General features: G+C 44.2%; 1 protein-coding gene across 3 annotated transcripts in view; it reads right to left on the reverse strand.

Moving 5' to 3' along the window:
- DISC1 (DISC1 scaffold protein) overlaps positions 1-12,979 on the reverse strand; it is a 314,908-nt gene that overhangs the window by 183,722 nt on the left and 118,207 nt on the right. For all 3 annotated transcript variants that reach the window (XR_012509909.1, XR_012509908.1, XM_074373156.1), the window contains exon 8: positions 8,711-8,813. Coding sequence is in view for 1 of the 3 variants with exons in the window: in XM_074373156.1 (XP_074229257.1) it covers positions 8,711-8,813 (103 nt within the window). In the remaining 2 variants the exon portion in view is untranslated. The remainder of the gene's footprint in view (positions 1-8,710; positions 8,814-12,979) is intronic.

The following is a 12,979-nucleotide window of genomic DNA, read 5'->3' on the forward strand; positions in this document are numbered from 1 at the left end:
GTGACAACCCTCCTAAAATTACCCTCTTCCACGCACCCGAATTTGGGCCCTACTTCTTTATGACGGAAAGAGAAATAAAGCCAGTGTTGAATATAACCAAAATAAAGCCCAAATAACAAAGTCCTGCTTCTCTTCTCTGGCAGGACGCCAGATCCTTCCAGGAAGCAAAACAATAACTTCTGTAACAATTCACCCAAAATAGCCAGGACCTGATTAAGAACTGACCACTTCTCTAATTTGCGTCCCTACACCCAACTTAGGACCAACCAGAGAAAGCCAGATATGCCCCTTAGGCAATCACATAGGATGCTCCAGGCACCTACGTCCGGCTTCTCCCGGCCAACAGCCTCCAGTCACACCTGGAACCTTCCTTTCCCCCCTCACCAAGTCTCCCTCTCCTCTGCCTGCCTTGGAGCCACCGCCAAAGCACAGATGATGGTGGTAGAGCCCCTTGCTTTAGTCAGTCTGAACAATACCCTTTCCTTCTCATCTGGTGGGTCTTTATTTCCACCCTGGATAAACATCATCTTTGAAAAAACATCTTTACTGAGCTTCTCAGCTCCCCCAGCCATTGATCTAAGCCGTGAAATTTCTGAGAGAGAAGGAAGTATTTTGTACTTATCTAGGAAAATCTAGTTCATTTCTAAGAAACTTCTCAGTTCCCTCCAAATCATAAACTAAGAAAGAAGATTTCAGGCTGCTATTTAGACACATTTGTCTCTAATTCATGTGTGTTAAGTGTAGATAATTGTTATTCTCTATAAAGGAAGAGTCAAATCAGATAGAACCATATTTTAAAAAAGAAAAACTGGCTTGGAATATCTTGACATGCTGTTTAAGAATAAATAATTTCAAAACATGAGCAGAAGACCTAAGCAGACATTTCTCCAAAGATGATGTACAGATGGCCAATAGGCACATGAAAAGATGTTCAATATAGCTAATTAGCAGAGAAATGCAAATCAAAACTACAGCGAGATATCACCTCACACCAGTCAGAATGGCCATCGTTCAAAAGTCTACAAACAATAAATGCTGGAGAGGGTGTGGAGAAAAGGGAACCCTCCTACACTGTTTGTGGGAATGTAAACTGGTGCAGCCACCATGGAAAACAGTACTGAGATTCCTTAAAAAACTAAGATAGACTTACCATATGATCCAGCAATCTCACTCCTGGGCAATCTCACTCCTGGGCATACATCTGGAGAAAACTCTCATTTAAAAAGATACCTGCACCCCAGTGTTCATAGCAGCACTATTTACAATAGCAAAGACACGGAAGCAACCTAAATGTCCATTCACAGATGACTCGGTAAAGAAGATGTGAGATAGATAGATACACAGATACGCGCGCGTGCGCGCGCGCGCACACACACACACACACACAGTGGAATACTGTTTAGCCATGGAAAAGAATGAAATAATGCCATCTGCAGCAACATGGATGAACCTGGAGATCATCATACTAAGTGAAGTAAGTCAGACAGAGAAAGACAAATACCATATGATATCACTTACATGTGGAATCTAAAAAAATGACACAAATGAACTTATTTACGAAACAAAGACAGACTCACAGACATAGAAAACAAACTTATGGTTACCGAAAGGGAAGGAGGGGAAGGGATAAATTAGGAGTTTAGGATTAGCAGATATTAACTACTATATATAAAACAGATAAACAAAAAGATCCTACTATGCAGCACAGGGAACTATATTCAATATACTGTAATAGCCTATAATGGAAAAGTACGAAAAAGAGTATGTGTGTATATATATGTACAACTGAATCACTATGCTGTACACCAAAACCTAACACAACATTGTAAATCAACATACTTCAATTAAAAAAAGAGTAAATGATTATTTGAACTGTTAATAGGAGGCAGGTGGGAAAGAAAATACGCCACAAACTGAGAGGAAACTCACATGAAATACGGATATAACAGATTCTGAGGACCAGAAATCAACAAATGAGGGCTCGTTTTTTAAAAAACAATTATTCTTACTGTCTCCTGAGTACCAGACATTAGGCAAAGCCCAAGGGAAAAAAACAAAAAAAAAAAACAGCAAAATGACTCAACAGAGGGACCAGATCAATAAAGGTGGATGACTCCAGCAGGGCAGGGCTGGAACCAGGAGGGCATGCGTCACATCAACACTGGAAAGTTTCAGAGGCAGGCAGCAGAGGGCCTTGATGCTGGCTAGGGGCAGGCAAAGGTCAGACACGCGCAAAGTGAAGATGGGACACTAGGCGGTTACAGAGCTCGGAAGGAGGCACAGCCCAGTTCCAGGAGCCTGAGCCCCGGCCCGGACCGTGTCTCAGCTACACTGCGGACCCGGAGTCCACGGCGCGAGGCCGACGGCAGGCAGGAAGGATGCTTGTTGCTGAGTCACAGGCGTGGGTTCCCGCCACTTAAAAGTCTCCTGCTTCTGGGAACCAGGGGCGGGTTGAAGAGGCCACGGCTACGAAAGGCGGGCAGAGGGGGGACCCAGGCTAAGCTCCAGCCACGAGCCTTCATCACTGGAGGTCAAAGGGTGCAGCACAGTTCTAGGCGAGAGAGGCCCCTGCTTCTGATGGTGAGATCTTAACCACTGAGCCTGGGGCAGCCACACCCACCACACTCTCTAGAGGACACTAAGCCGGTCCCCGAGCTCTGTCCCCGAGCTCTGTCCCCAGCAGCCCCCGCCCAACCCGCCCATCCTGGGGCGGAGGGCGAAGCTGTCAGTGAGGGCAGCAGAGAGGCAAGGAGCCCTTGTCCAGGCACCTGGGGGGATCTTCGCTCTCACTTCTTTTCCAGGCGGCCACTCAACAAGGTGGGCCTGGGGCTGCCTCTTGAGGAAAGAGGCCTCTCAACCTCCACCCAGAAAAACCTCGGTGAGGCCCAGGGGAAAGGGGCCTGAAGTGGGCAGCTAGACCGCACCTGCTCCAGTCCCCGGGCAGATGCTCATCTCCTGGGCTCAGCTTACCAGGCAGGACCCAGCCGTGACAGTGACCAGACCTGCAGGGCTCAGGTTAGCACCCGGCCTGGGGAGGGGACACCGCAGGGCTCCACGCTTTTAGTATCAGTGCTGAAAACCAAACGGACAAACGAATCTTCACCGTCAACAAGTAGCCCAGCCTAGCACAGCAGGCAGGGGGCTGCACAGGCATTTGGGGCCAAAGCCACTTTGTGATAAGGGGTGTAGATGCCACCACAGCCCTCTGCTACAGGTACACGAGCCAGGAACCCGCAGCAGGGAGTGACAGCCGGTCAAGGGCTCACCTCCCGGCCACACCTCCTCCCACTCAGGTGCATGGCTGCCAATTGCTAGCTCATTCTATGCAAGGAGCTCTCATTTGTATATTGATTATTCATTTATCAGTATAATAATGCACCATATTATCCTAATTCACGACCTCACTTAATTCTTACAGCACACTAATGTAATAGTGTTGCTATTACACTCATTTTACAGATGGGAAAAAAACAAGATTTCCAAAGATTAAATAATTTGCCCAAAGTCACCCAGCCAGGTAATGATGAAGCCGGACTTGAACACAGACCTCTCAGATCCCATAGCCAAAGCTTCCATCTGCTACACAGTATGGCCTCTGGTCTCAAGAACTGAGAGATGTGGAGGCCCCCAGTCAGCTCCTCATTCTATGCCACTGTGCACAGAGCTGGGGGTCTCCTTCTGGTGATAAAAGACGCTTGAGTGCTTTCAACTGAGCCATTCTCTGCCAAACATCACAAGAGTTAAGGCAGAAATAGAGAAGGGCAAGAAAAGAGATGAGTAAGATACAGTTGAGTCAAGATTTGTGTAGGCTGATGAAGACAAGGGAGAAATCTAGGGTCCCTGGAGTATTTGAAAGCCTGAGCAGTGGCGAAGTGGACTGGTAGTTACTTGGAGAATCCACTGTGTACGTTACAGAACAAAGCTGGAGGACCATCGCTTCTGATGTGTCACCATCATCTGTGTTCTTATCTCGATGACTTATACTTGGAAAGAAGTGATGGGCTTTCTAGGTTATTTTTCCTAGTTTTTAGAATACCACATTCAGCTGGCTAGATAAATACCACCTAGATCTTCTAAGCACCTGTAGAAGATTTCAAATGCTAACCTTCTTTTCTTCTTTTTTCTTCTTCTTTTTTTTATTGAAGTATATAGTCAGTTACAATGTGTCAATTTCTGGTGTACAGCATCATGTCCCAGTCGTGTATGTGTATATATACATACATATTCATTTTCGTAGACTTTTTCATTGTAAGTTACTACAAGATATTGAATACAGTTCCCTGTGCTCTACAGAAGAAATTTGTTTTTTATCTATTATTATATATAGTACTTACTATTTGCAAATCTCAAACTCCCAAATCTATCCCTCCCCACCGCCTTTCCCCTGGTATCCATAAGGTTGTTTACTGTGTCTGCGAGTCTGTTTCTGTTTTGTAGATGAGTTCATAGTATCTTCTTTCTTTTCTTTTTAAGATTCCATGCATGAGTGATCTTTTCTTCCTTTTTTAATGCCAGGATCTTAAAGTCAGTGAGTCCCAGTCCCCAGACATTCCCGCCTCTACCCCACCATGTACCCACCGCCTGACTGAGCTTCCTCAAGTCTGGCTTTGGTCATGCCTTTGCTTTGCTTAAAAATAAATTATAACAGCTCCCCAATGCTTTCATCCTTAGCCTGCAGAACAGAGCCCTGGACATCCGGTCCTAACCAAGGATAACAAGCCTCTTCCTACCACAACACGGATCCTATACCAGCATCAATCTAGACGACCCTTCCTCCCCAGACAGAACCGTGCTCTCCTCCACAAACAGGCCAGGCATATCCATTCTATTCCACAACTACCACAAAAGGAGGGATTGTGTCCTGTCTGCAGCTGCACCCTCAGGACCGAGAGCCAGGCCTGGTGCTTAGTAGGTGCCTGATGCCACTCTCTGTCCCTGAAAAACTTTCTGCCCCCATCGTTAGTTTGCAGAACCCTACAGGCTCCTAGGTCGCTGTGGCACATTGTAAAACACGGCCCCCAAACTCTTGGCACACCTCCCACTTGTCCCCTGTGTCCCTTTCCCTTGAGTCAGGGCCCCAGGACTGCTCGACCAATAAAATAAAACAGCAGCTGGGATGGTTTTTAAAAATATGCCCATCAGGTTCTTTAATCCTCCTCCTTTGGGGTGGAAACTGTTTTCCCTTTCACTGAGTGTGAGCTGCACTTAGGATGCGTTCCTGGTCACCAAGGCAGAGGTGACTGGGAGCCTTTGGAAATGAAGGCCCGACAAACCTGGGATCTTCAGTCTTCTTTGCCTTCACTCTCAGATCACCTGCTCTGGGGGGCATCAGCCACCATGGTCTGAGCCACCCATGGCCTGGCCCACATGGCTACCGAGCCCTTCCACCGACAGCCAGAAAAATCTGGAAGCAGATTTTTCAGGCCCCATGATGCCTTCAGGCCCCACATCTCGCAGCACCTCCTAGAGATCCTGAGCTAGAATCGCCCAGCTAAGCTGCTTCTGGGTTCCTAACTTCCAGAAACTGTGCGCTATAATAAACATTTGTTGTTTCAAGTTACTAAGATTTGGGGTAACGTATCACTTACTAAAAGAGACTCCTGCCAGTTTCTAAGTCCAGGCTTTAAGAAATAAGAATCTTCCATGCCCTGTCTCTTGGGACACTCCCTCTTAGAACCTAGCAGCCATGTTGTAAGGAAGCCAAGCTGGCTATCGCGAGGCTCACGTGGACAGGAACTGACAGACAGACAGACCAACCTGCTAGTCATGAGCTCCCCCACAGCTGCCCCTGCCCTGCCCTGCCCAGCCCTAACTGCAGATTCACGAGCAAAATAAATGACTGGGGATGTTTTAAGTCACTGAGTCTCGAAGTGGTTTATTCCACAGCGATCAGTAACAAGAACAGATTTTGGCGTCTGGAAGTGGAGTGCTGCTGTAACAAATCCCTAAAGTCGGAGGCACTGACTTGGGGACCAGGTGGCGGGCGGAAGGCTAACGGGTCTCAGTGAAGGCTGAAAGGAAAGGAAGAAAAGCATTATCAGAAGCTGGAGGAAAAGGGAGCCCTGGCATATAGTGACAGAAAGTCTGATGACATTACCAATGAGGTAACACAGAAAAGAGTTCCTGATGAAGCTAATTAAGCAGGCAAGGAGGTTTCCAGGCAGAATACAGGCGTGCCAGCCAGTGCTTCTGATCACTGCCTGTGACAAAGTGCAAGAAAAGAGAGATGAGCTAAAGAACATACTGGTAAATAGAAAGGAGCTTGGACTTGCTGGGCTTGAAAATAAAACTATTTCTCGTCCCCCGTCTCTGCAGGGAGCCAGTGATTCTCAAATTAAGAAAAGCCCTCATTGGGAGTTCGAGATTTGCAGATACTGACTGGTATATACAAAACGGATAAATAAGTTTATACTGTATAGTGCAGGGAACTTGTAGTTGCTCGCGGTGAAAAAGAATATGAAAACGCACATATGTATGTTCACGTATGACCGAAGCAGTGTGCTGAACGCCAGAAATTGACACAACATTGTAAACTGACTAGACTTCAATAAAAAAATGAATTAAATAAATAAAATAAGTTTTCTTAACTAGCAGCCTCTCAAGGGACGAAAAAAAAGGCCTCAGTCCAAAGATGAAATTCAGAATGGGAGTGCTAAGACGGAATCTTAGAAAAGTTCAGACAGACAAAAGGCCCTCTGAGAACCTAAGGGCACCCCTTAAGAGCCTCTCCATTCAATAGGGCTTCTCAGCATCTCATGGGCGTTGGCCCAGCGTCCTCACAGAGAGCCCCAGTGAGAGAAAGGCCTCTCTTGGAGAGGTTTGTTGTGGCTTCTGTCTAATGGAGTGAGGGTTGCCACTCTGAAGGCAATAAAATAGTCCCGTGAGGATACTAAGGGAAGTGCCTTTTCCGGCCGCAGCCCCGCCCTGCTAAGGAGTCTAGCTCGAGAGAAAACGCAAATCGCATTAGGCGCAGAAGATGTGAAGTAAGGATGACCAGGAGGAGGAGAGCCCGCTGACCAAAAGGTCCGTTCACCAAGGGGCTCCAGAGTCATCAGGAAGGGGAGGGTACAGCTCAGTGGCAGAGCGCATGCCTAGCATGTGTAAGGTCCTGGGTTCAATCCTCAGTACCTCCATTTGAAAAAAAAAAAAAAAAGAGTGATCAGGAAATAGGGGGTTGGCAGGTGAGTTCCCATCCCCATTAATTCAGGTGCTCTGTCATCTGATTAGGCCCCACTGATTTCCCAGCCAATCTAAGAACTAAACAGAAAACCCGGGCCCCATATGCAATATACCACCTTAAGAATTTTCCCTGGGATTCTAAAAAGGGATGATTCACATGAGAGGCAGGGTTTCTCTGCTGCCTGAATGATACATCTCCTCCCTTGGGCTTAACAGAGACACATCCACCTGTATCCCTGGGCAAGACAGATTGATTAAGAAAGACAAAAACCCTAACTCAGAAGCAAGATTGTGTTCAATCTTCTTTTTTTTCTCCTAGCAAATGGGGCCATAATTCCAACTAAATGGCACGTGAAGCTGTTAAGAGCCAAGCCCTACATTCACGTCGCAGTGTTCCACGGGTTGTAAGTAACACGTGTGACTGCGCCAGGAACCAAATTGCTCGTTAGCTGCCAACGTTAGTTGTTTAATGGTCTGAAGGGCAGAAGCTGCCAATTATTGTATCCCTTCTTAAAATGCCATTTAAAACTCACACATGTAATTATTATACCTTTTCATTAAATTTTTATGATTCTTCTGACACTGATGAGCTGTGGATTCACTCAACCTATAAAACTCAGACTACCTGGAGGATGTCATTACCTAACTGGGTTAAAAATCCATGTATCCCACCTGGACTGTAGTCCCTGGTCTAGCACCACTTAGCCAGTTGAGTGAACGTAACCAAAGGACATACCCCGGGCCCTCAATCTCCCCATCTGTTCCTTGAGCTCAGTCTCTCGCTCACCTACCTAATAGAGCTGATGTGAAAATAAAACAAAATAAAATAAAATAAAATAAAATAAGGAATAAGATAGAATAAAATAAAACAGAATGGAATAGAATAGAATACAGAATAAGAATAAAATAAGATAACAAATGCAGAAGAATGTTCAAAAGTACTATTCAAATGATAGGATAAGACACTATTTTCAAAGACTCATATTTTCCACCTACTAATTAATGGAAAATATATCCTTTAAGAACTACCAGATTAAGGAAGGATAGTGATCCACTGAGAAGCCTCCAAAAATTTGCGGTCTGTGATGAGACTGTTACACCAAGTACGTCAGTTTGTCTCCTGTTTTCATTCTTTCCCCCATAGGAAGGGGCTGATCACATCCAATAACCCTCACTGAGCATCTACAGATACGTAACATAGAAACATCAGCCTGAATTACATGGCAAAGTACATCTAGTCTCTAAACTCTTAAAAGAAACAGGAACTGGAAGTCCAAAATATGGTACCTACACAAATAACATATTTTGTATTATGCACGCATATGTATTTTGAAGAGTGCTATCCATCCCTTACAAGGAAACCATGCTGCCCATCTATGCTGTGGGTTACAGCAAAACTCCCCAGAAAGGCTTTGAGCTGTCAAGTATGACAGAAGCTACAGGCAGAATGTTAACCAAGGACAAGACATGGATGTGGTGGTTGTCATCATTCCACTCCAACCACCTCCCTGTCCCCTCTGTTTCCAGGTACCTGCTATGGCAAGCATTTTGGCTTCCAGCAACGCCGGCATTTGGATTTCAATGTCGTTAAGCTTCTTCCTCAGAGTGCTGCAGAGTCTCTCGCTCATACACACCTGGAGGGAGAGAGACAGGCACGTGTCATCACTTACTCAGGTGGAAGTCGGTGGGCAACAGAGCACCAGGTCAGAGATTCCTGGGTTTATAAGTAATGCAGCAGGGTGGTAACGAATGACTGCAAGAGAGTTCTGGAAAAGCAAGCAAGGCATTAAGGAAGGAGGGAAAGAAGGAACGGAGGGAACGAAAGAAAGAAGGACTAAGTAAAGCAGGCGCTGACACAGTCCAAGCATAGGTCCTGCACCTTTCACACACCTGAACACAAAACTGAGATGAGCCATGTGACAGGGAAGAACAAATCTGACTCCATATTAGACCTGTTCCTTTGGCTGTCACCCTGTGCTCTGTCTCCTGTACTGAGTCATGCTGGTTCTGCACCTTTTGTATAAGAACCTTGCCTAGAGCCTGAAATAGCCCATTCTCAAGGCCCTGACCTTTAAGAGTATAACTCTTTTCCATTCATATAAAGATAAAAAGTTGCAGAACAAAGAATAACATTTGTCTTGTGGGAGGTTCACAGGGACACCATGACCTGACCCACGCGGACAGCTGCAAGAACAAAGGATTCCGACACCAAGAAGTTTGCAGCAACCAACCACACCCCCTCCCCTTTTTAGCAGAAAAGGAGCCTGAATTCTGACTTGCGGAAGATGGTTCTCCGGGACATTAGTCCCCCATCTTCTTGATCTGCCAGCTTTCCGAATAAAGTCATTATTCCTTTCCCCAACACCTCGTCTCCCGATTTATCGGGACTCCATTACACTCGCACAACAGAGGGCAATCGCAAACTACAATAACTTCAGCACTCTGTCCCATCTTGCACCCTTACTTCACCCTTCTGAAATACTCTCAAAATGCTCTCATCTCTGCTGGCTCAGTGCACTCACACCCCTCAGGGCTCTGCTCTGAGAATGAAGACCTTGACTTTACCTACAGAAAAACAGCACTCCCCTCAGCCCTCCGGCCCCTTCCACCTTTACCTTGCCTTCCTCTCCAGCTGACACACTATTTGTTTTTATTCCTTCATTTTCCTACTGTCTCCCTCCGCTAGAACACAAGCTCTAGGAGAGTGGGGATTTCATTCCGTGTCTGGCACAGAGTAGGCAGCAAAGAAGGGTGAGATCAAGGGCAGAGCATTACTGGTCAATGCTGTCTAATAAAACTTGAGAGTGAAGGGAGGTTACAGCTCAGTGGCAGAGTGTGTGCTTAGCATGCACATGGTCCTGGGTTCAAACCCCAGTACCTCCATTAATAATAATAATAATAAATAAATAAACCTAATTACCTCCCCTCCCCCCACCACAAAAAAAGGATAAAATACAGGGCTTTAAAAAAGAAAGAAAGAAAGAAAAAAAATGTAGAAAAAAGAATAAGAAAAAAAACTTGAGGGCAGATATTGCTGACAAGTCAGATTTGAAAAATAGACCAGTAGACCTTAGTGAAGTTTGTAGATTTTATCATTTATTTTTCCAGGAGACTCCCAACATGTCCTACAACTTTCTTTGTTTCACAACAGCAAAACTTAAATCTCTGTTTCTTTTTCTAGATGTCTTAGGTCATTTTGTATTTGTTTGGAGCGAAAATATTGAAAATATTTTTTCTTTGTTTAAAGCAAAAACACTCAGATTAATGAGCTACCTAAAAAAATTTCCAGTTGAAAAAGCATGAGAACAATGAACATGCATGTGGAGACATTTTGGGGTGATCCACAAAAGATGTTACCTAGAAGCATCCATCTTTTCTTGTTAAAAATCTAAGATTCTGTTCAAAAACTGAAATTAACCCAGGGGGGTTCACAGAGCTCAGAGAAAGTATAAGATTTGGTTTCCCCAGCAATTTCCAAATTTAGCTTGATTCCATCAACTTGACATGTTTTTATCTCTGAAATTGAGTTTGTTTTTAGAATCAAAGCAGACCTCTCCCAACCTGTTCTTTGCCATTAAGTAGCTGCAATTTCTGAAATGTCTTTATAAAACTCACTTTCAGGATGAAGACGGCAGTGTGGTCTACCCAGACTTGCAACAGCAGAGCTGCGCACCCATCGTGCAAAGTGACTAATTCCGAGACACACTCTCAACGGTCCTGAGATCTGTCAGGATGTCAGGACTGGGACTGAGAAGGAAGGTACTCCGGACGCCCTCCCCCAGCAGTAAGTTTCAGGTGGGCTCCACGGACTGGTACCACCCCTTCCATCCGTCTAAGAATGTCATCGGAAGTCTGAGGACAAGTCTGTTAACTCTGTAACACCAGCCATAATTCTGTCTCATCCAAGGGACAGCCAGTATTTCTGACTTTCACTAACAGTCTCTCTTAATGATAATTGGGTCAGTTTCTCTTTTGTGAGAAAGCTGTGACTTTTTTCAGTTTTATTTTTTTTATTGAAGTACAGTTGATTTACAATGTTTCAGGTGTGCAGCAAAATGATTCAGTTATGTGTATATGTACATGTATGCATTCTTTTTTAGATTCTTTTCCATTATAGGTTATCATAAGATATTGAATACAGTTCCCTGTGCTATACAGTAGGACCTTGTTGTTTATCTATTTTATATATAGGAGTATGTATCTGTTAATCCCAAACTCCAAGTTTATCCCTCCCCACACTGTACTCCCCTTTGGGAACCATAAGTCTGTTTTCTACGTCTGTGAGTCCCTTTCTATTTCGTAAATAAGTTTAGTTGTATCATTTTCTTAGATTCCACATATAAGTGATATCACACGATATTTATCTTTCTCTTCTCAGCTGTCACCGTTAATATGAAGCAACCTTTCTAAATCTTATTAAATTGCAATGTACGTTCTCACAAGCACTGCTGGACGTAATCTAATACGTACCAACCTCCGGATGCCCCATTTATTTCCAACTCTTCCTTCCGTCTCCTTTATCCCTTAATTACCTTTGGTTTGGGTAACCCGTAAGAGTCCAAAAAAATACATAATGAGTGGAAGGAAGGTGCCATCTCTCTTTAAGGGAGAAATTGAGAAAATACAGGTCTATGTATAGAATACACTGAAAAAAACAAAACTGTGCTAAAGCTGCAGCTTCTACTCAAGGTCAGCAGTCAGTCGAGAAAAGTGGAGAAAAGGTTGTGTGTTTTGTGCGACTGAACAGTTTTAACTCTCTGTAGACTGATCTATGCCCCCCCATACACACACACATTCATGTATGTGCACGCAGACACTCCCTTATATAGACAGACACACGCGTGCCCCAGAAAATCTGCATCTCTTCTTTATTTCCAAATAAAATTGGACTCTGAGGAACTCATTATCAAATGGAGCTTTTGCATTTACACTTTAAAATCTTCAGCATGAATTCCTTAATCTTACGGAAAATCCAGAGAATTAGAAGGTTTTTGTAAATGCGTTAGGGAAGGTATGCAAACCAAGAAGCCACCTTTGGCATTTGGGCCAATGACAGTAGCTGCAGAGTATCAACAAATCCCAGTGTCATGTGCACATATGTACGTGTGTGTACACAATATAAAACAGGCACAGAAAAACACCACCTGTGTTATGTAGCGTGCACACCTGCATCCTCACTGCTGGGATACAGACTCACTCATGTTACACACACAGCATGGTCTCACGCTCAAGAAACCCAAGCCCAAGAGTCCTTCCACATTTTCATTCTCTATAGAAATTAAGACGCACTTCATTTGCGGCAACGTGGATAGACCTGGAGATTGTCATACTAAGTGAAGTCAGCCAGGCAGAGAAAGAAAAATAGCATGTGATACCACTTATATGTGGAACCTAATGACACAAAGGAACTTATTACAAAACAGAAACAGACTCACAGACATAGGTAATAAACTTATGGTTACAGTAGGGGGAGTAGGGGTTGAGGGATAACTTGGGAGTTCAAGATTGGCAGATACTAACAAATATAAATAAAATAGATAAACACCAAGTTCCTTCTGTAGAGCACAGGGAACTATATTCAGTACCTTGTAGTAACCTATAATGGAAAAGAACATGAAAAGGAATATACGTATGTATAACTGAACCACTATGCTGTACACCAGAAATTAACACAATGTTACAAACCAACTATACTGCAATTAAAAAGGATTAAAAATAAAGAATATGAAAATGAATACATGTATGTATATGCATGACTGGGACATTGTGCTGTGCACCAGAAATTGACACATTGTAACTG

This window comes from Camelus bactrianus, chromosome 11, assembly GCF_048773025.1.
Source record: "Camelus bactrianus isolate YW-2024 breed Bactrian camel chromosome 11, ASM4877302v1, whole genome shotgun sequence".
Taxonomy (NCBI): Eukaryota; Metazoa; Chordata; class Mammalia; order Artiodactyla; family Camelidae; genus Camelus; species Camelus bactrianus.